The sequence below is a fragment of the Eschrichtius robustus genome, chromosome 14 (genome assembly GCF_028021215.1).
Source record: "Eschrichtius robustus isolate mEscRob2 chromosome 14, mEscRob2.pri, whole genome shotgun sequence".
NCBI classification, from domain to species: domain Eukaryota; kingdom Metazoa; phylum Chordata; class Mammalia; order Artiodactyla; family Eschrichtiidae; genus Eschrichtius; species Eschrichtius robustus.
In genome coordinates this window covers 82,735,822-82,762,717 of record NC_090837.1, presented here as the reverse complement: position 1 = coordinate 82,762,717, position 26,896 = coordinate 82,735,822, and the positions used below count along the sequence as shown (strand labels likewise).

General features: G+C 41.2%; 1 protein-coding gene across 3 annotated transcripts in view; it reads left to right on the top strand.

Moving 5' to 3' along the window:
- The window catches only part of FECH (ferrochelatase), a 33,868-nt gene extending 8,291 nt beyond the window's left edge, over positions 1 to 25,577 (top strand). For 2 of the 3 annotated variants that reach the window (XM_068563069.1, XM_068563071.1), the window contains 9 exons: positions 2,444 to 2,563; positions 4,115 to 4,263; positions 9,991 to 10,125; positions 12,741 to 12,847; positions 16,644 to 16,742; positions 19,953 to 20,060; positions 20,481 to 20,645; positions 23,630 to 23,689; positions 24,164 to 25,576. In XM_068563069.1, the coding sequence (XP_068419170.1) occupies positions 2,444 to 2,563; positions 4,115 to 4,263; positions 9,991 to 10,125; positions 12,741 to 12,847; positions 16,644 to 16,742; positions 19,953 to 20,060; positions 20,481 to 20,645; positions 23,630 to 23,689; positions 24,164 to 24,298 (1,078 nt within the window). In that variant the 3' untranslated portion in view covers positions 24,299 to 25,576. Of the gene's footprint in view, positions 1 to 2,443; positions 2,564 to 4,114; positions 4,264 to 9,990; positions 10,126 to 12,740; positions 12,848 to 16,643; positions 16,743 to 19,952; positions 20,061 to 20,480; positions 20,646 to 23,629; positions 23,690 to 24,163 lie in introns of all 3 variants that reach the window. The other variant, XM_068563070.1, reaches the window with a different exon arrangement.
- Positions 25,578 to 26,896: the final 1,319 nt, after the last annotated feature.

Sequence of the window (26,896 nt, the reverse complement as noted above, 5' to 3'; positions counted from 1 at the left end):
AAGAAAACAAAACACCAGTTTGTTAATTCATTGATAGGACCTCTGGCCCGAGGGGGTAGAAAAGTTATGGAACAACAACTTAAGAGTGGTTGCTTGGTTTAGTAAATAAAAAGAGATTAAACCCCTTTCCTCTAACACAGTGGTTCTGAACAGAGGGTGGGATGGGGGATCATTTTTGTCCCCGGGACATATTTGGCAATGTCTGGAGACGTTTTTGGTTGTCACAGCTTGGGTAGGGTGTGTGCTATTGCCATCTAGTAAGTAGAGGCCAAGGTTGCCGCTAAACCTCCTACAAAGCACAAGACAGTCCCACAACAAAGGATTATCCAGCACCCAATGTCAGCAGTGCTGAGGTCAAGAAACCCTGGCCTAAGACAATGATGTGAAAAGTGAACTTGGTTAATCTATATAATGGGGTCTAAATTAGAAAATCCCTGAGTTCATTGTAATACAACACTTCCCTTTCCCCAGGAATTGGTTCTTATTTTGAAAATTTAGGCTGAGAATTCAGATTTCTACTGCATCCACCTATACTATGTTTGACCAAGAAAATGGTTTCTACTTGTATAAATTTGACACACTCTGTTGCCTAAAATTATTGCCAGACATTATTAACATTTTTTTAAAAATTGCAATTAAAATGTCATCATGATATCATTAGCTTTAGAACACTTTAAGAGCAGTCTTCCAAACGAGACCCATCTCAGCAGGATTGCTGTAGTCACTGCATTAGCTAAAGGTGGTCTTGACGTAGGAGATTTAGAAAGTAGACCCCTCGGCATTTGTAATAATGGTGTTTTAAATCAACATCAGGCTGCTTATTCCTCGGCTGTTTTATCAAGAGTGAATGGAGAGGATACCCATACGATGGAATATTATTCAGCCACGAAAGGGAAGGAAGTACTGATTCATGCTACAATATGGATGAACCTTGCAAATTTTATGCTAAGTGAAAGAAACCAGACACAGAAGGCCACATATTATGATTCTATTTCTGTGAATAGGCAAATCCATAGGCCCAGAAAGTAGATTAGTGGTTGCCAGGGGTGAGGGAGAGGGAGAATAGGGAATGGCTGTAATGGGTAAGTGGGGTTTTGGGGAGTGAGGAAAATGTTTAGGAATTAGATAGCTGTCGTGTTTGCCTAACCTTGTGCATATATTAAAAACCACCAAATTGTACAGTTTAAAATGGCAGGTGTTATGGTATGTGAATTATATCTAAATGTTTACAGGGCACAAAAAGAAAAAAAAGGATGAGTGGAAGAAACACTCCTTGTCCTTTCTTTTCCCCACCGGCAGCCTCTTTCACTCCTGTCACATGGGGAAAGACAGGCCCGCAGTTCTCCACGGTCCCATCTCAGGCTTTGACCTTGTGGTTCCGACCAGAGTCATGGTCTTCTGGTGGCTCCCCGAAGCTCAGGGGAGACACTTGGTCCTGCTGTGGCCCCATCTTGCCCCCTGGCTGGTTTAGGAATAGAGAACTCATCCTGACCTGGCTCACTTCGGCAGTGCAGGCCTCAGAGCTGCTCTGGATTTTATAAGTTTACATTTTTTGCATAGTCCTTTTTAAAAAAAATTTCCCAGAAGCTGCTTGACTTTCTTTTTGTTTCCTTTTGCTCATCCAGTGGTTGATTCTTTAGCCTGGGACTAATTTGAATAATTCAGAACAGTGTTTTACAGGAATTACCTAAGTAGTGGGTTTTAGATGAAGGATGGCGAGGTGAGTGTAAAGTGAGAAATGTAGTTTATCACAGCAGGGGACACTGAACAGGAGTAAAGGCAGGCTCTGGAGAAGGAAGCAGAGTAGCAAGAAATAATTTAAGCCATTAATAATTTAATAATTAACTAAAGAGAAGGGAGTAAATAAGGGCATGAGAGATGGGCTGGTGGTTTACTGGGGAGGTTTAAAATTATAGGGAAACCCACGGCTCCTCTGTGTAGAATAGAACCTACTGTTTGTGCCAGCTTATGCTGAATAAGTACATTATGCACTTAATTGTCAAAATAACTTTTTGAGGTAATTGGTGGACTCTCTATTTTACAGATGAGGAAACTTAAGCTTGGAGAGATCAGGTAACCTGTGTAGGCACGAGGCAGTCATGTGAACAAGTGTTTCAGCCTCAGGACAATTTTAGGTTTACACCTTGACCGTCAGTCCCCAAAGAATGGGATCTTTGTTCAGGGCTGGCAGTTTAATAGGGGAATATTTGGAGCCCAGGGAAAGTCCAGGGAGAGAGATGGAGCTAGGAGGTGAAGGTCAGAGTCTGAGCTGGGACCTTGGACCGTGCAGAGCTGGAGGCCTCATGCGTTCACTGTGATGGCAGTGGAGAGATCTGTAGCTTTTCATCTTTGCCTTGAACAGATTAGATGAGAGTTTGCTAGCAGAAACAAAATTCTACCCTAGAAGTGTTACAAATCAACTGTTGCCATTTGATTTATGTAGGAAGCCGAAAACTGGAATATTAATGCTGAACATGGGAGGCCCTGAAACCGTCGGAGAAGTTCACGACTTCCTTCTGAGGCTCTTCTTGGATCGAGACCTCATAACACTTCCTGTTCAAAAGTAAGATACATGTAAATGCCTATACTTATCCATAACCTGTGCAGTGCATTTTCCCTTCCATGTATCTCAGTTCTGTAGTTAAAAAATAAATAAATAAACGGTTTTAGTGCATATCTGGTAGTGCTAGAGCAGCATTATTATTTTCTATTAGTTATGAGAAGGCTATGATGTCAGAAGAACTGTAGGGGAGAGAGAAAGCAAGTTAGCAAGGATTCCCCTTGGGCCGTTTCCTCCCCAGAGCTCTGGAAATTGCAGCGGTCTGGACACAGCTGAAGGAGCTTTAAAGATGTATTTGTACTTTGTACTTAACCATCTAACACTCAGGGAAGCAATGAGTATTATTCATTTGTGCTGTGAAATTGAGTTCTTGCTGTCCTTCTTCCCTTCCTTTCATTCTTCCCTCCCTCCTTCTTTCTCTTCTTCTTTCTTTCTTTCTTTTTTTTGAGGTATGATTGATATTTGTTGTATATTTTGATGTATATGACTGAGTTTCACAATATCTTTTTTAAAAAATTGGAGTATAATTGCTTTACAATGTTGTGTTAGTTTCTGCTGCACAGTGAAGTGAGTCAGCTATATGCATACACATATCCCCTCCCTCTTGGACCTCCCTCCCACCCCCCTCCCCCATCCCACCCATCTAGGTCATCACAGAACACCCAGCATAGGGTTTTTTAATAAAAAATTTATATATGCATATGATAAGAAAATGCAAATAGTTAATAAGTGTTTATAGTAAAAAGCAGGTGTTTCTTTCCCCTTGGACTCCAGCCTCCCACTTGCCCACCCCTGAGGTAAGCACTGTTAGATCCAGAAATAGTCCAGGCACATCCAGGTGTATATATACACGCGCACACACACACACACACACACATCCCCCCCTTTTTTACACAAACGTGAATGTACTTATGTACATCATTTGGCACTTTGCTATTTTTTTTTTTTTTGAAACTTAATTTATCTTGGAGATTATTCCATAACAGATTATATAAATCTGGCTCATTCTGTTTCATGACTGTATGGAATTGCACTGTATGGTCATACCTTAGTTTATTTAACCAGTGCCTCACTGACGGACACTTAGATTGTTTTCAGTGTTACAGTGAACATTCTTGTGCATACATCTTTGCTCATGTGGGCAAGTATATCATAGGATTAACATGCATTTTCTTAAATAAGAGGGCTGTACACTGCCTAATGTCTTGTACATCCTAGTTCCTATTAGGCGCAGGATCAAGAGGTGTTAAGTTAGTAGCTAGCACACAGCCAGGGCCTCTGCACAGGTGTTTGGGCTCCTGAATCTTCAGGGCCTGCTGCTAGAACAGCTTGTAGGGCAGGGTGGGTACTCCTCAGAGACTGTCTGGTTCTCTCTCTCTAATCTGGGCCGAAAGAGCAGGCTGGTGTCAATGACCTCGAGCTTCTGTTTTTAAAGGCTTGATCTTAATAGGCTCTTCTTAAAATTTTGCTTATCTTTTTTTTTTTTAATTGAGTAGAAAATGTTTCTGAGCTTGCTTAGCTGGAATAAAATGATTTCAATGTTCAATGATTTAGTAAGCTGGGACCATTCATTGCCAAACGCCGAACCCCCAAAATTCAGGAGCAGTACCGCAGGATTGGAGGTGGATCCCCCATCAAGATGTGGACTTCTAAGCAAGGGGAAGGCATGGTGAAGCTGCTGGATGAGTTGTCCCCGCACACAGGTATGGTGTTTCTCAACTCACATCTCACTAGGTTTGTTCTTTCAAAGTTTAGTTGTGAAAGTCACAACACTGTTGGAAGCCAAATGCAATTCTGGGTACCAGCAGCTCTCGATTTGCAGGGGTTCCTACATGATGCCCGGCCACTGAACTCAGTTCTTGTGGCATTTTCCTTTGTCCCCAGATGTACGCCTTTTCTATTACTTCCTTATGTTACAAATAAAAAAGCTAAAGTTTTGGAACATTAGTCTCAAAAGGAAGTTGGAGGTGTGTGTTAAGTTGAGCTGGATTATAAGGAAGAGGCTACCTGCCATGAAAAAAAAGATGCATATATCATCGTCCTGGAAAGAAATCTTTGGGAAGTAGGTTGAGGCTGCTGCTATTTCTGTTTATTTCTGTGTGGATGACTAATTAGATCAGCATTTAGGGCAGAATTAGCTAGCTGCTACTGCAGCCATGAGGCTCTAAGCAACTTTCAGCAACCGCTTTCAGCTCTTGGCAATACCATGATTGTGAGTCATTTAAGTGCCTCGTTGGGCATGGCACTAAAAAGAGGATTGCACACATCTGGTGACTGTTCTCTGAGAACCTCTAACGCAAATTATAATGTGCAGAATGAAACATTAACTACACGAAGGAACTCTAAGTGCCGTATTTAATTGCATTCAAGGCACCATTGATTGCAGGACGCACCATTGTTTTTATATAATACGAAGACACAAGACCTCTGTCAGTTAATTTTAAGACGGTGTCTGTTGTAGACCAATATAAGGTGTTAAAACAAATAATGTGCATCTTAGGACACATGAAATGTGTTCATTGCAGACAGTCTAGGGTTCAGGATCAGGACAGTGTGACACAGTGGGGACCCTCAAGGAGAGCAGCCCCGCTGGGCAGGACCAAAAGCGTTTCACTGAGCATCAGCTCGAGTCGCTCTCAGAATCCACTGTTTGTGTCACACACGGGACAAAGGGCTCCAGCCCTCGGCAGAGCATCTCACTTGGAAAATTGTTCAGTTGTGCTTTTGAATATTAGGTTTGCTCCCTGCCTTCACTTGTGGCTTCAGGGCGTTTCTTATACCGCTCAGCCACATGTGACACAGTGTATCTTTTAAAATGTCGGGTGAGGGAAACTTGGCTGACCTCACCTCGCACCTACCTGATGGAGGACAAACTCTCTAGTCATGAACCGCTTATCACGATAAAATGTTTAGCGTGAACCACATCTGCAATTGCTATGCTGTCTTCGGTGGACAAAGGCAGTGGAAAGATGCCATTTTTCCTGTTGACGTCTTAGACTAGCACCCATCACCATAAAAGCCCTAGTAGAGCTGTCAGCCTTGAAAAAGGAGTACAGATGCATCCTTCCCACTTCCCTCTTTCTCTGTGGTGAGACTGCTGGCTTGTTCAGACCAGATAGGCCAGCAGTGGCCTCTGCCTCCCTGGTTGGTCTGGAAAGGGTCCCATGGAATGACCTGGATGTATAGCAGTGTCCCACTCGCTATCAGATACCTGGTGTTGATGACCCTAGGGCCTATCACCAGCCTCTGTGGCCCACGCTGGGACCCTCTGAGGCAGGCAAGTTCAATTCTGCCTTTCTCCTGCGTGGTAGATGACCACCTCATCATTTACGCAAGCCTGCTTTGGGGGTGTTTAATGCGGCCCAAGACCACCCACGCATTCATTCATTAGTGGCCTATTGAGTGCCCTGCGCTGGTCAGTGCTGCTACTCAAAGTTGAAAAACATGGTTTCTACTTACAAGAAGCTTCTAGTCTAGTGGGGCCTTGCTGCTGCAGGCCAGTCTGCTCCAGGGGCAGAGAGAAAAATCCTTTGAAGACTTATTGGAGGGATACCCTACAAAACGAGTATAGCAGCTGATGATCACACAGAGTGTGGATATAGGAAACAGGAAACAGTCTCAAAATTTAGCAGGTTCTTTGGGGGAACTTTGCATTGAAAAGCAAGAGGATTACCAGATGTGGCTCTGTGGCCCCCTCGGGGCTCGCCCAGGTTACCCAGAAAGAAGTTTCTTGTCCTGCCGTTCATGCTTTGCTGAGTGGACCTGAAGCTCGGCAGTGAAGCCCCAGCTGCCGCTGGGTGGGGCTAGCACTGGGTTCCCTCCCTCCTTCACCCCTTCCTGCTGCTTCTCCTTCCTGCTTTCAGGTTTCCTTTCTTTCTTTCTTTTTTTTTTTTAACATCTTTATTGGAGTATAATTGCTTTACAATGGTGTGTTAGTTTCTGCTTTATAACAAAGTGAATCAGCTATACAGAACACTCCATGACGTAAATCACAGCAAGATCCTTTTTGACCCACCTCCTAGAGAAACGGAAATAAAAACAAAAATAAACAAATGGGACCTAATGAAACTTAAAAGCTTTTGCACAGCAAAGGAAAACATAAACAAGACGAAAAGGCAACCCTCAGAATGGGAGCAAATATTTGCAAATGAAGAAACTGATGAAGGATTAATCTCCAAAATTTACAAGCATCTCAATATGAAAAAAGCAAACAACCCAATCCAAAAATGGACAGAAGACCTAAATAGATATTTCTCCAAAGAAGATATACAGATTGCCAACAAACACATGAAAGGATGCTCAACATCACTAATCATTAGAGAAATGCAAATCAAAAATACAATGAGGTATCACCTCACACTAGTCAGAATGGCCATCATCGGGTTTCCTTTCTATTCATCTCTTTCTCATTCCTCCTCCCTTCTTATATTTTTTTCCTACAAAATTATAAAGTTTACTTTTGAACTGTGTCTATTTGTTTACATGTATTTGGAAAAGTTCTCTTTAGTCAAAAAAAAAAAAAAGTGATGATTACAACCAGATAAAAATGTTTCATTTTTGGGACAAGTAGTTGTTGCTTGGTGGCCAGTATAGATATTTTGAGACTTGCACAGGCTCTGCATAGAATTGACTATTGACTAATTACAGTGCGTTACATGAGGGAATATGACTTGGAATTGGTTTCATGTAGTAATACTGCATTGCAGTCATTTAGTGGACACACAAGGAAATAGATGAGAAGTGCAATCATTTCACTTCATGAAAAGTCTAAATCTAAAATACATTTTAAAAATTATAGTTTAGTTATATATGGCTGCTTTTAGTGAAGCTCTAAGTAAGTGCTACTCAGTAAAATAATTTCATTCTTTATTGGATGCAAAATGGGTTCATTTCAGATGGAGCTGGCTTCCCCATCCCTGGTTGTATGACGTCAGGCAAATAACTTACCCCACTAAACCTCATCTTGAAAATGGGGATGAAAACAGAACCCAACTCGTAGGGTCACTGTGAAAATGAAATAAGATAATCCTGAAAGGCATTAGCACGGTGCAGCGTACATGATAAAAATTCAAGATATGTGAGCCTTTATTATTCACCATTGGCATAGGGTTCATGATCTGATACAAATTACAAAGCATTATAATAACTTCACACCATTCTCTCAAAGAATCATGTACGAATCAGACATTTGAACTATTGCACGTGCTAAATGAATGGACTGGAGATTAATGAAGTTTTACTGTTTACAAAATGGCTTTTCTGTTTGTTCCTTTTTTTACTTCTTTGTAGTTCTCACCCAAGAGTGTTCACTGAGCAGCTGCTCTGAGGGTGGCCGAGGCTGGGCCAGTGAGTCATGTGTTTGGGGCTCACTCTGGCCAGATGTGGTGCCCACCAGATGTGGTGCTAGATGACATCCAGGAGACTCCTTCCTCTCCCTGCACTCCTTCGGGGGTAGCCAGGAGCCTTCGTGAATGCTTGTTAGTTCCTCAGGATAGGTCCAGTCGGAGACAGTGCGTTGTCACTTTTTCTAAAATATGTTTTTGCAGGCCGTCTTGAATTGGACCGTTTAGAAAGCATTATCTGTTCTTTCCAGAGTATTTTACTCTGTCTCACTTCCAGATATGGTCACCGCCCTGCCTTTATCTGTGAGGGAGGCCTCTCCACCTCTCTTAGTCTGTAACATCTGAGGAACTCCCAGACCCCAGGCATTTAGGCTACAACTTTCAACTACCGGGCAGCTGAAAAGAAAACAGAAGAAGCTGGTTGACCCACAGCATTCAGGGGATCTTACTTTGTCAATCTGATCATTGGATTGTCTCAAGATAGATTAGAAAGCAAATTCCACTTCAGCCTCAGCTCAGAGCACCAAGAGCTCCTGAAAAATGGACTTGATGATATTGTGATAGTTGGCAGTTTTAGCACGAACCACGTAATCTTTGAACAATCGGTCATTTGGAGTTTGCTTACAGGGCCATGCCCTCTGGGGTGTTTTAATTGCAGGTCACCATATTTTATGCAAGAGACCAAAAATTTGGTAGCCTAGAAGGGACAGGCAGCTGAGAATGATTTCATTTGTATCCCTTCCTTCCTCTTTTTGTAGCTCCCAACCAGAGAATATTGAATCAGACTGTCCTTCGCCTGCACAGACACGCTTCTCTTCCCCTATCGATATTCTGCTTCTGTTCTTGGCAACATGCTCCGTTGATTCAGTCCCCTGGGTCAAGTTTCCGAGGAATGTTTTCTGTACCTATATATAGCACACACATATATACATATGTATAAAATATACACGCATATGTATATACACACTCATATATAGAGAGACACACACGCAATAGATGTATTATCTTTTTCTGCACTTCAACCTAAATGTTTCTTGTGGCAATTTAGTGTCATGTTCTTAGTTGCAGCCCTGGCTTATGCCTGGACAGTAAGGTCATCTCGGGTTTACTATTACTTAATGTTGTGTAGTGTATTTTCAACTTCATCCCTGAGTATAAGTTGAGTGTAATCCTATGAAAAGACAAGGAACAAAAACTGGGTAACTTTAGGAAACTTTCAGTTTTATGATTTTATAAATGCCTAAGAAATTGGTTGAGGATGCTTTTAAAATACAGGAGGAGATAGGAGAGGGAATTGGTAAAGTGATAGGAGAAGGAACGCACAGATGTGCCCTGACTTGGGCCGTTTAGGTGCCAGAATAATGATTTTTAAATCCCACTTAGCGCCTCCAACTTAAGCACTGTTGTTGGTTTGTTCGTTGACTTGTTTTTCATGTAAGTGAGGAGAATCATTTCAATCATTTGTTATTAGTGCACTTTTATCGAGTATCCCAGAGCTTTTATGTAAACTAGGTGGCCTGGGGTCTGAGGAAACAGGAGGAGGGGACTCGGGTGTTGGAAGAGGCTGGGGGCGAGGCATGGAAGGAGCACAGGCTTTGGGGTGGGGAGACCCACGTTACAATCTCATCTCGACCATCTGCTAGGTGTGACTTTGGGCAGGTTCATTAACCTTTGAGAGTCTGTTTCCTTATCTGAAAAATGGGGTTTAGATGAGAAAAAAAAAGCACAATGTCTCCCATGGTATCTGGTACCTACGAGGAGGTTATACTTTAAGGGTAAATGCTCTCTGCTCTTGAGTCTCTCTTATCTCAGCCAAGAGCAGAGAATAAGGCCCAGAAGCTTGAGTGTTAAAAACCATATGCTAAATAAAGGTGTGTGTGTGAGGGGGGAGGTTGACCACAGAAAATAGTGATTAAAAATCCATATACTAGCAGAACACTGGTTAAGATCCAAGGACTATTCCAAACTTGCCCACATTACCAGCATCATAGGAAATTAGGTTAACTGTCTTTGTTCTGGGCACTGCATTCTGTTTGGAATCTATATCAAGATGAATACTTTCTCCTTTCCACGCATGCTTCCTAATAGCCCCTCACAAATACTATATTGGATTCCGGTATGTCCACCCGTTAACAGAAGAAGCAGTTGAAGAGATGGAGAGAGATGGGCTGGAAAGGGCGATTGCTTTCACACAGTATCCACAGTACAGCTGCTCTACCACAGGTAAGGCTTCTCTCTGACAGTGGGAGGGTAGATCTGGCCCTGGCAAAAATAACCAGGGAAGCTGAGCGCGGAAGGAAACGATAAATCATTTTCTATTTGAATGGCAAACCCAGCCTGTCTGTTTTAAACCTGAGAGTTCAGGTCAGTCCGTTTGAAATCTCATGGTTCATCTGTCCCTTGAGTTATTAGCCAGTTGGCTGAGAATTACAAATTGTGGGTGAAAGGCAGTGGCTTCCAGTGTTCAGTGCTTTAATGCAGCTGTACAATGGATCAGTAATGAACCTTAAGCCACTTTCTATGTTTGTGTAATAACCCTTATTTTTATGGCTACCCTAATATTCTTATTAATGTAGCAAAGTTGGTAGCTGTTTCCATTTTGCCAGCAGAGATGTTCATATAACACTGGAAATATTGGTATGTATTTTGGTTATGCTTTGGTTATGGGTTGGTTCCTGGTTAAACCAAAACCCAGTTTAGGGTTTCCTTTGCAAATTTCTCTCAGTGTTCTAGATTTTGGGAAATGTTATTAGGTGTTGTTTCCTATATATTTAATTGGAGCTGGAGAATAATCTGTTTTGCCAATCTCTGTATCATTAGGTATAGGTAAATCTTCTACTGTCACCCACAAATACATTTGTTTACATCCTTTCTCAAGGCTTGGGGTCAGCACATTTTTACTCCCAAATTGCTTTTGGACATTAGTGCATGTTATTTCTATAACTATAAGGAGAAAACAAAAGGCTACTGGAAGAAATCTTAGAAGCCTGGTGTGTGCCTTAAATATTTATTCAGAGCACCTGTGAAAATGTCTGAGTTCTCAGACACCCTCAAGAGTTTGAATTGTGATTTCTTTTGGACATGTACCTCAATAACTTTAAAATGTCTGGTAACGTTATTGGAGAATAAATCAGATTTTATAAATTTCTAAGCTATACTTTGGCCGGGCTTTCAAAAATATAACTCAACATGTAAATGTCCGCTCTCAAAATTAAACAAGTTAAGAAGATGGTTATTTATATGACAAAGGATTGACTAGGGTTTCATTTCACAGCTGGCTCTAGCAGTGTGTTTAAAACAGTAGTGTCTGTGCAGCTTTTCCGTAGTACCTCTGGTGTAAGGACAGATACATCCCTACTTCAGAGATGTGAAAGCCTTTGGGATGCATGTTCATTCTTTGAGGCCACTAGAGTGTCATTTATCTGTTGTTTTATTTAGACACATATTGTGGCAGCACCAGTATATTCTATGTATCAATCACTTTTTTTAATCATGCAATTTTTTCAGTTATGCTTTTCCCTTAATTACTACTTTTGATAGTTCATTGAATGTTTCTGAGTGATTCAGAAGACCTGCTGTGGCTTCCCGAAGTCCTTCTGTACATCTGAAAATGCTATTCACCTGTGAAATGTGGTTTGCAATGTGAAGATGGTGGTGACTACTTTGTGATTTCTGGAGAGATGGTTTTTGAACCTGGAATGGACTCAGTTTGGATTTATCTGACTCATTGTACTCTGCTCAGAAAAATGGAACTCCATTTATTTTTTTGAAAATTGAGTCTTAGCCTGAGAGTACATGTGATTTAAATACGGCTTTGTCCTGGCTAGCATTTTAATTTGGAGACCTAACTGATTCATAGTTCTCATGGAGAAACCAGTGGTGTTGGGAAGCGTGGCAGTGTTTTGGAGCATTTGCCCCATGTGAAGATTGAGGAGGAGGCCCCATGTTAGGGTTAGTTTCCTAGGATTAAGGCTTGGCTCCAGTGCCAGCTCCTCTAGGCCAGGAAAAGAATTGCACTGGGTTGGCACCATCCGCTTTCCCTTAGTCTTTGAATTTTCGTGATTTCCATCTCTTGCTTAGAAATACAAGTTTTGTTGGATTACCTGTAAGGACATTGGTATTCATTTAACTTATTCTAGGGAATGATGATAATTTTATAAAGCAGGTAAAAACAGAGAATGCGCTTAGAAACCTTAATAAGCTGCTCTTCTTATCAAACAAGCCATTAAAAAGGATGGTTATAAAGCTTTTATTGTAATGTGGAAAATATTCATCTCATAATACTGAGTAAAAAATGCCCTAAATACTCAGGATACAAAACTGCACATGTCCTGAAAGTATAACTTTGTAAAACAAAACAGCTGTAAAGAAAAACAATTGGAAAGAACTACCTTAGAATAAAACAATGACTGTATTAGCATGCTGGGGTCACGACCAGTTTCTTTTTTGCTTTCTTTCCCACCCCCTACAGTTTCTGTAAATGGGGTTGATTACCTTCATAATGGGAAAAAAATTTAACATGCTTTCAATTGTAAGACTTGGTCCTTGCAAATAATGACTGCTTGTATTTCATAAATCCCCCGCCGCCATCATGCTTCTGTAGAGAAGTGGCCTCAATACTCTTTGAAAGGCCGTTGAAATTGATTGCTTTTTAGTGATCTTCATTTGCAGGGTAGTTAAATCTATATGCATTTTAGAGTATTGAAGTGATTGTAATTAGACTGATTCTGTGCAGAAGACTTACCTACTTTGAACTTACAATTACTGCCTTTACTAGTCTGTTTTTTATTTTCACCATAATCCACATGCGTGTACTAAGTGGCCCCTGTATATTTCAGGCAGCAGCTTAAATGCCATTTACAGATACTATAATGAAGTGGGCAAGAAGCCCACGATGAAGTGGAGCACCATTGACAGGTGGCCCACACACCCCCTCCTCATTCAGGTAAGCCAGCCACTGCCAGCTGCGACTGTCACCCCAGCTTCTGGTGTGGGTCCGGTTCTTGTCCCTGCCTGGTGTGTGAGTGTCCCGAGTCTTACTGTTCTCTTACTTAAGTTGTGTGCTGGGGATTAAAAAAAAGGTATTAGAGTCTTGATTTATTATGACAGGAGGAAATAAATTTAAAGATTGAAGGGTAGGGGCTTCCCTGGTGGCACAGTGGTTGAGAATCTGCCTGCTAATGCAGGGGACACGGGTTCGAGCCCTGGGCTGGGAGGATCCCACATACCGCGGAGCAACTAGGCCCGTGAGCCACAGCTACTGAGCTTGCGCGTCTGGAGCCTGTGCTCCGCAACAAGAGAGGCCACGATAGTGAGAGGCCCGCGCACCGCGATGAAGAGTGGCCCCCTCTTGCCGCAACTGGAGAAAGCCCTCGCACAGAAACGAAGACCCAACATAGCAATCAATCAATCAATCAATCAATCAATCTTTAAAAAAAAAAAAAAGAATTAAAAAAGATTGAAGGGTAAACTCTTTTCTTTCTTCAGATTAATAGTATTAGTTACAGACCATAGCAGAATTATGTTTTGAGTTCTGTGTTTCACAGTGACCAAAAGAACGTTAAAGATTATGCAAGGGAAAAAAAAAAAAAGATTATGCAAGTTGTTTCATTTAATCTCCATTCATAGACTGAACAGCTGACAAATAGATCCTCTATTTTCTAAATCCTTTAAAATGTCAAAAGATTTAAAAATTTTAAAGGTAATATATCTACATGTTCTGAGACAGAATAAATTTAACATTTCAATTGAGAAAGTTTCATATATTAAAAGAAATTTCAAATTTCTCCTACATAGTTTATGTTTATAATATGTATAGTAATAGATGTTTGATTTTAGGAGAATCCGTTAAAGCTACAATTCTAAAGCTGTGAATTGGTGTTATTATGTACTTTCTCGCCCTTTGAATATGGGAGTACTACTGGTTGTCGTACTTGATCAAACAAATATTATTTTGTTCTGTTGGTGGAAGTTTCTACCTTCGAGTTAGTTTAGGTAGAAGAAATACTAAGTGATGTGGAGTTCATCCGTTTATTTTTCATTCCTTGGACAGTCTCTGGCAAAATACCAGCTTAACACTTTTTTGAAGGCTGGAGTAACTTAAAATCGATAACCACTAGATGGTGGTAGACATCGTTGAAGGCAGCCCAGCTCGCCCCAGAGCAGACGGTGTTTTCCTTAGGCCTGTAGGTGCTGTCAAGGGTTAACGCTTAGGTTGAAATCCAGTTTTAAGTAAAAAGTGCGAAGTGAAAAGGAGGCACCTTCCCTCAGAGATGGGTGTAGTTTTGGTCTCAGTGTGGTGTCTTCCCTCCCAGTTTGCTCTTTGCTGGGTCCAGTCCGGACCGCCTGAGCCCCAGCCTGGCCTGCCTGTTCTGCTCTTGGAGCCTGGCCTGCCTGTTCTGCTCTTGGAAGCCAGTGATGGGAAACGAGGGGGGTTTCAGGTTAGCACTGACATGTGGCCGCAGAGAGCCGAGGGATCTGGACAGCATCTGCCTGCCCTAATTGAGGGCGTAATTAGATTTGCATTAAAATTCAGTCCTTTGAAAAGGGGGGAAGCAGAAAGATGGAAAGGTCTCTTCACTGAGGAAGTCTCCCTTCATAAAATGAAAGGGAATTTTAGAGGCATTTATCTGCCCTCCTACATGGTGTGATTGAAGGCTCTGAGAGCCGCCTGCTTCTTTCATTCTGCAGAGGGATTGCGCGTAGAAAATACCGCAGATGGATTTTAGATGATTTCAGGAGCACTTCTGCCGGCCCACGGCTCCTCAGTTTTGATGAAGCTGAGTCTGTTGAAAGCTGTAACAAATCGTGTTTCTACTTGCAGTTGTGCAAGATGATAAAAGGAAAAAATACTACTAAAATCTTGAGGAAACAAAAATTTATGGTTAGATTTTATTAGTATTATGACGATTACATGAGGAGGTTTGATATCTAGCGTAAATAGAAAAGAACCCCAACTAAACAAAAACTAAAAGTAAAAACTGAAACTAAAAATTTTGTGTTTAGTCTACATTTCTATCAGTACGTATTATAGGTAGTAATTACTCAAAATAGTCATTTTACTACTGTATCTAGCTGTTGGAATATTTGGTGTAAATGTATGTTCCAGGCTCCTACTTAAACGTTGCATTGGGCCTCCTTATCTAGGCTTTTGTACAAACACAGTCTTTTCTGAGCATCCTTAGTCTCCAAACACTGCAAAGACCACCAGAAAATATTGCTTTTGTCTGTATCTAATCCTATCACATTGACTCTATAGGTAAATTATAAATTTTGAAAAGGGAGCTAACTCTCTAGGCACCGTTTTGTGTCTTAGAGCACTAATTTGTCAAATTTTGTGGGTTCTGGAAAGATGAATAATATCCCGATATTTATTAGGGAATAATTTGCTCATCCTATAGTATTAACCACTGATATATCAAAATGCCAACAAGTACAAATTTACATGGTTCTGGTAAATTGTCCTTTATAATTTTTTTTAATAATGTTTTAAAAACCTTTTTATTTGGAAATAATTTTAAGTATTGGAAAAGTTACAAGACTAAGAATAGTATATAAGGAACTCTCATCTCTTTGTTTAGATTCACATATTAATAACATTTATCCCACTTGCTTTATCATTTGCATGCTCTCTGTGTGTGTATGCATATGTATGTGTGTCTATGTATATATAATTTTTTTCCTGAACCTTTTGAGAATAAGTTTTTTATATTTATATATATATATACATACATACACACACACACACACACACACACACACACACACACAGACTTATAAAACCACCCTTTACACCTAAACAGCAGGGATATTCTTTCCCATAACAATGATACAATATTCAACTTCAGCAAATTTAACATTGATACTTAAATCTATCTAATCTACATTCATATTCCAATTTTGTCAATTGACCCATTAATGTCCTTTGTAGCATTTGCTTTATAAGTTAAATGACAGAGTGATTAAAGAGTGAGATAAAAGAAAGCTTCTTCAGATCTGGTATTTCAGCACCTATTGTTGTGACTGGGGGACGTGCCAACTAAGGAAGGGAATTAACTGGTCTGGTGGAGAGAGATGTGAGAGGAGGGGGGGCTGCGTTCTAGCCCAGGTTCCGCAGATGCGATGAGGCTGAGCGGGCTGGACGGGCCCCCCAGTCAGCCTCGGCTCCCCTCTCTGTGGATTTAACGAGAGTTGTACAACCTCTCATCTGTTGTTATGAAGGTTGTCATGAAGATTGACTCAGTGAGGAAAAGGTCGTAAAAATGGAATCATATTTTCTTATTCCTCTGTTATTTCTGTCTAATGTATTTTAATGTGATATGCCTGAAAGCCAAGCTAAGGGAGATTTAGTAAGACCCTGTAAGCTGTTTTCCTGCTAGGCGAGCAAATGAGAGGTCTTAAAACAACTTCTCCTTCCCATCTGTGTTTCCTTTCCATCTGGAAGTGTGCCCTGTACCTCCCAAGGGGAAGCATCCAGAGTGCTCGTTTTCAGTGAGCCATTAGCGAGCTTTAGAAGTTTCCCATCAAATTCCCCAGGCCCCTGAAACCGTTATGAGCCATTTTGATGATGAACCAAAGCAAGAGAGACTGTACGGTCTGCAGTTTTTTTTACAAAGACAGTTCTGATGTTTGAGGGCTTCTCTGAGATTTTTTGGTGTCGCTCTCATTTAAAACATATTTTCTTTTCCTTCCATGTCTTTCTTCCCACTCCCTCCTTATCCCCTTTCTTGGTGTTCCCACAGTGCTTTGCCGACCACATTCTGAAAGAACTGGACCATTTTCCACTTGAGAAGAGACGCGAGGTGGTCATTCTTTTTTCTGCTCACTCACTGCCGATGTCTGTAAGTAAGAACATTCTGTTGGATGACCCAGTGGTAGAGGATTTCGAAATGTATGACATGGACTCAGCTTCCATTCGGCCTAAGCCCAGTGCAAGGAGGAACTCTAAAATCTCAAACTGAACTTGGTGCTAATTTTAGACTCATTTCTTGAAGCCTAATAACAATTCATTCAGACTATACTATTGTGAATAGACATTGTCTTAGTAAGTCCCTTTAAAATGGTAACTTGAAGATATATTCCTACGTAAGAATTTTTAATAAGTGGGACAGTTAAAAGAAGACGGCTTTTGCCTGCCCTGTTGAAGGAACTCAGCCTGACGTTTCAGGGTGTTGGACTGTAGAGCTGAGCACTCTCAGCCCCATTCTTCTGTCCTCAAGACTTGGGCTGTTTGAATTCCGGGAAGTGATTAGTTTTTAATTTGCCAAGGCTAGGGAGCACATTTTGGCCGGTGAATATAGAGTGTGTCAAATTATGATCTGGTTGCTCCTGAGTTTCTCATATTACACTTGGGTGTTCATTAAACTACCGCATCTGTGCCATCACTGTTGCATTTGTGGAGACAAGAATGATGGAGCTGGTGTATGTATGATATACAGAAGTGCTTGGGATAAGCAGCCAGTTTCATCAGCTTCGAACCAGCATTGTACCCTAAAAACATTGCTTTCAAAGCTGGAGAAGTAGAGAATTACATTTTCTTCGGTGTTATCAAGGTTTTAACTCCAGGGATAATGGAGTTAATCCAAGTGTCGTGTCTGGGGCCACTCTTCTAATTGGTCTGTGCTGCCACCTGGTGGCCACGAGGGTCAAGCCCTTTGCAGCTTTTCTCTCCTGCATGTCACCTAAGCGGTGCCAGGTTCAGCAGTAGGTAGCTCTGGAGAGAAATTTCTCTCTTCTGGAAGCCTGCCTATTCTCTTTTCTGGTACCATGCAAATTCTCTTCACATGTCCATCCTCTTGCTCCGTCCTTCTCCTTTTTATAACCGTCCTGTGTGTGATGAGGCCGTGTCTGAAGTGCCAGAAGGGAAGCCCTCTAGCCAGGAAGGCAGGAAGCACATTTTTATACGTGAATGATTCCAGGTGCTGCCTTCTCTCCTCTCATCTCTCACCTCACTTCCCGTTCTTCCCCTCAGGGACTGAACATGCTGCTTCCAGCTTTGTTTGTTTGTTTGTTTGTTTGTTTTGCTGCCCAGGGTCTTGGGTGGGACTGAGAAATACCATGAAGTCAGGGGATAAGGATGGGGTAGGGAAGGCAGAGGGATTGTCGAGCAAGAAAACCGTTTTCACAAGCTCTTCTTTTTCCCCTGCATTTGCTTCTAATGACTTTTTCCCTGTAATGACTTTTTAAACAACGTATTATGTTGAAGTCATTTTAGACTTACAGAAAAGTTGCAAAAATAGTACAGTGTTCCCTTAGCTTCTCCTAATGTTGACATCTCACATAACCAGAGTCCAGTGATCAAAACTAAGGACCGAACGGTGGTACAGTGCTGTTACCTGAAGGCCTTACTCAGACTTCACCACTTCTTCCTCAGTTGTCTCTTTTCTGTTCCAGGATCCAATCCAGGATCTTACATGGCATTTACTTGTCACGTCTCCTCAGGATCCTCCGGTCTGTGACAGTTCCTCATACATTCCTTGCCTTTCATGACCTTGATATTTTTGAAGAGTGATTTTGGTAGAATGTTAGTTATTTTGTATCATGCTCCTCCATTTGGATTTGTCTGGTATTTTCTCATGATTAGACTGAGGTCGTGTATTATCAGGAAAAAAACCCCTGGGGTGGTCTGTCCTCAGTGTAGCATATCGGGGGAACATGCTGGCAATATGTCTTACTACTCGTGACGTGATCCCTGGTCATTTGTCTAAGGTGGTGTCTTCTGGACTTGTCCATTATAAAGTCACTATTTTTCTCTCTGTAATTAAAAATATCTTAGGCAAGCTGCTTTGAGACGGTGCAAATATCTTCTTGTTCCTCAGACTTTTGCGCACTAATTTTAGCCTCCGTCAGTGGTTATTTCTGTGCTGTTCTAATGGTGACTTTATATTTCCCTCATTCCTTCTACATTTATGTTTCTAATGGCAAACTAACTTTTAGTAATATCATAAAAAGGTTCATCATTTTATTTCAACAGTGTTTGTTGAACACCTGCTATATTCCAGGCAGTCTTCTATCCTCTATCACAAGATATGGGAATGAACAAAATAGACAAAAATCTTTGCCTCCAGAGAATGGGGGAAGGGAGTTCCCTTCCCCCATTATAATACATAAGAAATACATATAATACATAAGAAAATAATCTGGAATATTAGGAGGTAATAAGTGTTATGGGAAGAAATAAAGCAGGATAATGGGGTTAGGGAGTTAGTACACAACTAAATATTAAAGAAGTAAGAGTAAAATTTCTACTGAACACTTTCAGAGGTATTAGCAAGCTGTTCTGACTGTGAGTAGCATTTACAGACATTGTGCACAAAGCATTGCCACAGTCCGCTGTTGTGGGAAGAGTGGGGAAAAGGAATTAGAAGGCACAGGCCATGTCCTTGAGGAGCCTGGAGTCTGACCCCGCATGCTGCTTCTTTCTCTTATTCCACTAGTGTTTACCTCTGTATCCACCTGGTCCCCACAGACTCAGTAGTTCTGTACACTGTCCGTACAGCACTCTTTCAATTTCATTTCTAAAATCAGGGAGTTCCCTGGTGGCCTAGTGGTTAGGATTCCAGGCTTTCACTGTCGTGGCCCGGGTTCAATCCCTGGTTGGGGAACTGAGATCTCACAAGCTGGGCAGCGCAGCCAAAAATAAAAATAAAATGAAATGAAATAAAATCAGCCCCTCAGCTGGCTACCAAGAGTGAAGGCCCATCCCATGTTGCCTCTTCCTTCCCAGCTTTTCTGTCTCATTTTCCCTCTTTCAGATGGGGGATTGAAGAAACCCATCCTCCACTGTCATACGTTGTCATTCTCCCATGAATAACATGGACATAGAATTTGACGTGTTCCTAGGGACCTTAGAGATGATTGAGTACAGAGTTCTCCTTTGGCTGAGGAAATCGATCCAGGGAAGCCGGGCGTTGAGCTCAGATGGCATGGTCATTAGCGCAGAAGACAAGGGGCGGCCTCAGGTCCAGGGCTCGCGCCACCTCACCGCACAGTCCGAGGCTCTCGGAACCCTTCACGGTGTTGGTGACTGGACACCCGTGTCTCTGTTGCAGGTGGTCAACAGAGGGGACCCGTATCCTCAGGAGGTGGGCGCCACTGTCCAGAGAGTCATGGAGAAGCTGGGTTTCTCCAATCCCTACAGACTGGTGTGGCAGTCCAAGGTAGGTGGCATCCACACGTCTGCAGGCAGCCAGCACTCTTGAGGGCGTGTATTGTAGGACTTAGTTATAAAGTGATTAGATTTGGCCCTTTCACGTAGGCAGAAGGTTCTGTAACCCGACTGCTCCCATGAGCAGAAAGAACTCCTCAAGCAAATAAGATGGAGGGAAAATCAAGTGACTACGGGAATTCCTTGGTTCCATTGAAACAATAGATTAGTTTTCATTGTAATCATAGAAATTGTTATTTTTAATATTTTGCCAATTTTGAGAAGGATTCAGGCTTAATACAGAAATACCAGAACCCATTAGAGCAGGTGTAAAACGTGGCCCTCACTCTTACAGGGAGGTGTGTGTATGTCCGGGGCAGTGGGCTGTGGTGAGACGTGGGTCCCTGTGTGCATTCATCCTGCTTTCTCATAGGTTGGCCCGATGCCCTGGCTGGGTCCTCTGACGGACGAGGCCATTAGAGGGCTTTGTGAGAGGGGGAGGAAGAATATCCTTTTGGTTCCGATAGCATTTACCAGCGATCACATTGAAACGCTGTATGAACTGGACATCGAGTACTCTCAAGTTCTAGCCAATGAGGTAAGTGTGGTTATTCATCCCATTGTGACTTGTTTTAAAAGGAAACTCTCTCTGCAGTGATCTAATTGTACCATTCAAAAATATTGCTCCATATATATGTTTGCATGTACTGTGGCCTCGTTGTTCTGAATCATACTTCATCTGAGTACTGATCTGAACACATCAACTTAATTGCATGTTTGCAGTGGGAAAGCACTTTTGTGCCTTTGTAAAGCTAGGTAGCCCAGGGATCACTGTGGGCGACATCATTTTGTTTAGTTTGAGTTACTATACCCCTTGAAAGTAATAAAAACTACATTTCCTTAAGAAAAAAGTAATTGTACTTCTCACCAGTTTGGAGGAAAAGAATTTTATTGTTCTATAATTCCTCTTCTTCACCTAATAGTGCCCTTTACGTGGGCTGTTACACTGCTTCTGGTTGGGTTTCGAGGCACATAGGAGTCACCGCCATTTAAGAGAAGGGCATGGAATGAACACTGGCACAGTGTGTGTAACTTCCTTGACCTCTTGTATGCACTCACTTAATTAGCTCTTTGCTACTATGTTGTGATCAATCTGATTATTGAAGTAACAAATACCATTCTGAGTTGTCTTGTAATGTAAGATGGATGTGATTGTCATTCACATGGAGAAAAACTATTGTTGACCCATCTCAGGGCTTCTGAGGGCCGGCCTGAAACCTGAGTCCACTTCTTAGCATTGTTTCTATGGGAATTGTGGAACCCTTGGGACCCAAGGAGCCCTTCCCTCTCATCTTCCACCAGACCTCTTGGCCCTGGTCATCCCACATATGATGGATGGGGCCTTGGCCTCGAAGGATACTTCACCCTCTCTGGGACCAGGTGGCAGGTGCAAGGAAGGGTGGAGAGTGGGCTGGGGGAGAGCTTCAGCAGCACCCGACCCCACAGGTTTTTGTACGTACGTACTGGTCATCAATCACACATTGATGAAGGTAGAGGGTGCCTAAGTTACTTGTCAGTAGTTCTGATAAGGAATTTATGGGAAAGTTGTAATTGGCTAAAATGAGGTTGTAGGGTTGTCTATGGACTTCATTTAATGATGCCTTCTAGGGACTTCCCCAGCAGTCCAGTGGTTAAGACTCTGCGATTCCACTACAGATACAGGCGTTCTCTGGTTGGGGAACTAAAATCCCACATGCCATGCGGCACAGCCAAAACAAAAAAAATCATGATGCCTTTTATATCCCAGCAATGACCTTGGCTAATGGTGACCTTGCTAGAAAACTGAAGTGCAAAGGCAGTTCATACCAGTGTATTTGGAAAACAAATTGTTGTTTATATTGCATGATAATTCACATTCATTCATATTACCAAACTGAGGTCATTCCTTAGTAATCAAATGGATTATTAGTGACTAATGTATTAGCCTATATAGAGAATAAAGAAAACCATCTACTACAATTAATTTCATTATTTTGAAGGGAGAATACACTACATTTAAAACTATTAACTTTCTCTTAAAAGTAGTTTGAAATTTTTGCCCAAAATAGAAATTATTGCTTTTTGATAATAAAAATAATAAAGAACTCATTTCAGAGAAGTATGACATAGTGAGTAGAACTCACTCAGACTCTTACCCCCGAGAGATATGTTAATATTTTGATAAAAATAAGTCCCCTTTTCCCTCTAAATGTGCGTGTATCTTAAAGTGGTATTCTTCTACACATTTAATAAAAATGGTATTTTATTCATACTGTTTTTGTAACTTTTTCTTTCTCTTAAAAATGTATTATGGACCCAAATATATAAATATAGTTAGATCTGTATAATTATTTTTTAACAAATCCTTGATTAGTATACATTTGAGATGTTTCTAATTTTTTGCTTTCATAAACTGCTCTGTAATAAACATCATTTTTCCAATTATTTTCTTAGAAATAATTCCTAGCAATGGAATGTAAATGTTGATACATATTTTATTGGATTGTCCCACAGAAATCCATCCTTTAACTCTCCCATCAACAGTGTTTGAGAACACTTGGGACTTCCCTGGTGGTCTAGTGGTTAAGACTCCTCACTTCCACTGCAGGGGGCGCGGGTTCCATCCCTGGTCGGGGAACTGAGATCCCGCACGCCGTGCAGTGTGGCCAGAAAGAAAAAAACAGTGTTTGAGAACACTGACCAACTGGTTATCCTGCTGTTACTTCTACATGAAGTTTTGGAACATGATCGATCTCTTTTTAAATTGAGAACTATGTGTTTGCTGAATCTCACCATTTTCCCCTTTCCAGTCTTCTAACTTAAAAGATAAAGCAACAAAAAAGCCATCAGCATTTCAGAAAGGGAAAGAGAAGATCCTAGCTACCTGAGTAAATAAGAATTAGACATTTCTCAGTTATTTGGGGGATAATTAGCTGGAATCAACTGCATATTTTTGGAGAGGGGAGCAGGGATGGTTGTAAAACAATCCTTAGGTTTTTAATTTAGATTTTTCTATGTAAGAATATATTTAAAAACCCAACTCTGCATATTGGATCCAATCTAGTTTCAATATACATTAAATTAATTTACCTCTTTTGGCACTTGGAATCAAAACAGGTGTAAAAATTTAAGTCATTAAAGCAACATTCTGCTTAGGTAGAGTCTGTAAAAGTATGCATTAGAAAGGTAGACTAAAAAAAGAATGGTAAGCAGATTTAAATTACTTGAGTATTCTATCAGATACAAACCTCAAAAATGGTTTGGAAACAAAGCATCCATGGGAAGGTAATGGGATGAGGGAAGGAATAGAAATTGAAGAGCAATTTTATGATAAAGGGGTGAAAATCAGCATCTATGTCTGGTCCCGGGACTGTTTTTCATTTCTGGGTAGTCTGGGAACACTTTGGTACTAAGACTTTGAGTTGTGTTTGTGTATGTGTGTTTATTTATTTATTTTATTTTTTGTAGCAGTTTCTTTAAAAAAAAAGAAAAAGGAAAATAAAACGTGTATGTGTTTTCCTCCCTTTTCTCGTTTGATTTCAGTGTGGGGTTGAAAACATCAGAAGAGCAGAGTCTCTTAACGGAAATCCGCTGTTCTCGAAGGTATCACTAGTGTTACAGCCATTTTAGTGGAACATGTCGGAGAGCAGTCCTCTGAGAAACTCTTACAGAATATTGGTTTTCTCACATATGAGAACATTTTGAGTTCCAATTAATTACAAAAATAAAATTGAATTCCTTATACTCTCGCTCTTTTCTCCTTTAGAGAGCCCCCGTTTTCTTATTTCTACCCACCTATCACTATGTCTAATTTAAAATCTGCCTTTCGGAGACAAGGTTCAGCAGGTGGGGTGAGAGGATTTCCTTTTCTAAAACCTGTATTTTCAACTTTTCTCTAAGCGGAGAATCCTTAAGAAAGGAAGGCATTATAGAATTGGGTTCAAAGGTTTCATAGGTTTTGAATGAAAAGAAACCTCAGGCCAGAGTGCTTCTCAGGGGAGATGGGAGAGGGGAGGTGCGGGTAGCAGCAGCCTGTCCGCTTCTGACGGGCCTCGCCTTCCTGTCGTCTGTCCCCAGGCCCTGGCCGACCTGGTGCACTCGCACATCCAGTCCAACGAGCGCTGCTCTACGCAGCTGACCCTGAGCTGCCCGCTCTGCGTGAATCCCGTCTGCAGGGAGACCAAGTCCTTCTTCAGCAGCCAGCAGCTGTGACCCCGCCAGAGCGCCGCTGGGATTTGGCAGGTGCCCCGCCTCCAGACACCTCCGAGGTGGAGGACGATGTGTTTAGCAATCAGGGAGGACGTTGCATCGGTGTGGGCACAGCCTTTGGCCACAAACTGTGTGCTTTCTTGAGGAATGGACTCTGAAATCCTTATTGAGGGGTATTTTTATAGACCAAATACAGTAAGCATTTATAGTTCCCCCTCTCTGGGTTAAATTACTAGTTTGGAATGTCCACGAGGCTATTTTAAAAATAAGTTTTAAAAATTTATCTTATGAGATGCACACGTATTTTCAATACCGATTTTGGTTTTATTGCCCCAAAAAACCCCTGCGAGGGTACGGAGAGTGCCCTCTGTGGGCTGTCAGAGTGAGTGAGATCTGTTTACAATCTCATACTTTTTTTTCTAAAGCAAACATAGTTGAGTAAATGAAATATAATTTGAAAAAAGAAAGGGTACCTAATCGTTCCCTCAGCCCGTGGGTTACAGAATGCTGGTCCGGTGATGTTCCTACAGTGGCTGCTCTTGCCAGTGATGTCACTATTAATCGGTCATTTTGGTCCTTGTGTGTGAACCTCCCTTTCCTCACCATGAAACCGAATCAAGCGTAGGTTCCAAAAGTGCTTTGAGATTCCCCAGGCACACAGGGCTGATAAACGTGTAGCAATCCCGCATCTGTCATCCCCACCTTGGTGGGAATCGTTGGTGCCACAGGAGAGCGAGGGCCAGAAATGCTAATGAAGGGCTTCATGTCCAGAGGTCCTCTCAGGACCTCGTGGACCTTTCCATCGAGCATCTTCTTCATCTTGGTTGAATGTCCCCTTTCCGCATATTTGTTTGCAGATTTATTTTATAAAGTCAACTATGTTTGGTAACCTCAGATTCTTAATTTACAATTGTTTTTATAAAAATTATATAACCATGCTATAGGAAATTTAAAAAATAGAGAAAAGGAAAATAACCACTCTAATGCAACAAGTATTATTCATATTATTGTATTTCATGTTAGTCTTTTCCTGTGGATATTTTAGATGCCATTGTAACCTTGAATTTGTGAGTGAAATGTTGTCCTAAAATGTAGAAATAATGTAGGATCAGAGTCAGATCTTCTATACCTGGATTTATATGGATTTTAAAAATCTCTGATGGATCCATAGTGAATTTGTAATAATTACTTTCTCTTTCCTTTAAGCCTTACAACTTTGTTCTTCGAAAGTGCATTTCTTTTTTTTTTTTAAGCCAGTGAAAGTATTAGTGGAGTCATAGATCTTCTATATTCAGTATTTACTATATTAATAAATATGACATCATTAAGGTTTTAACCAGTCTGATTCATTCTCTCTGTTAAACCAAAAGTAATCCAAATTCATTACTAATCAAAGTTATTAAATAAGAGGAATTTACTTTGTAGTACAAGAAAAGAAACATGCCATCCACGTTAGTTAATAGTTTTCCCACACTGATAACAGCTCTGAAGTTTGAGTAGCATCTACATTTTTTTTTTTCCAAATTGGCTTTCATTTTAGTAGATTGTGTTTCCAGAAGAGGGTACAAGGCATAGACAGTTGTTTAGAATTTTCCTCTTCTGTTTCCACCCACTTTGGGGGGGACTACGTTCAAGGTAGGCTTTGAGTGACCTTGGCGGGATGGGGTAAGGGGCAACTTGTGTGTTAGCCAGAGGGCAGAGTTTAAAGCTGGCGGCCGTAAGAAAGAACTAACACCTGTGTGTGTACGCGTGCGCTGGTGTGTAAGCCTAGAGCCCTTGACTGCACCCTTGGTACTGCATCTGTAAGCTCTCAACCCAGCCTATAAAACCCCTTCTGTCAGATCCTGAAGATGGCCCAGGAACATGCTTCCCAACATTGGGTGGAAATGGGAAATTCATTGAGATGTTACAAGCTGGGAAAAGAAAATTCTGAGTTGACCCCAAAACTAGTGTCCTAAATTGAGATCGTTCAGTTTCTCCGTCTTAATATGGGAATCCTCAGAGAAAGACAAAAGCTAATCTTTTCTTTCCTTATTTCTAAAAATTATAAAATTAAAAACATTTCATCAAGATTGTACCCCAGACTTTGTAAATATCATCCCTAGGAGTTTTGTTCTAATTGCCTAATAATTGAGATTCCATTGTAAAAAGCCCCTTCAGTCACTTCTCCCAGTCCAGGTGGCTTTCTTTTTATAGAAGCTAGCATCATAACGTTTCAGGGAATGTACATCAAATGAATTAAACCTGAATATCGGATAGCTCAAGAAACCTGAATTCTGCTTAAATCATTGCCAGTTGAAATATTTAATCATGTCATAATTATATTGAAGTTTTGTGTGCTTGCTTTCTAACATTCCTGGTTAATTCAAACAGTGGCACCTGAAACCTTGATCTTTTGTTTTTTTGCTAGATTTCTTCCAGCTGGACAGTTGTGTGGTATGACTATTATCTAATCTTTGCCTTAAAAGGCATGCTTCTTTTCACAATACACTTATTTTGGAAAGTATAAAGTGTGCCAAGCTATAAGGCACCGAGGTGAGTGGTGGGTACCGGTGGGCACTCAAGAGAAAGAAGCTGATGCGGTCAATATTCTCTGAATGG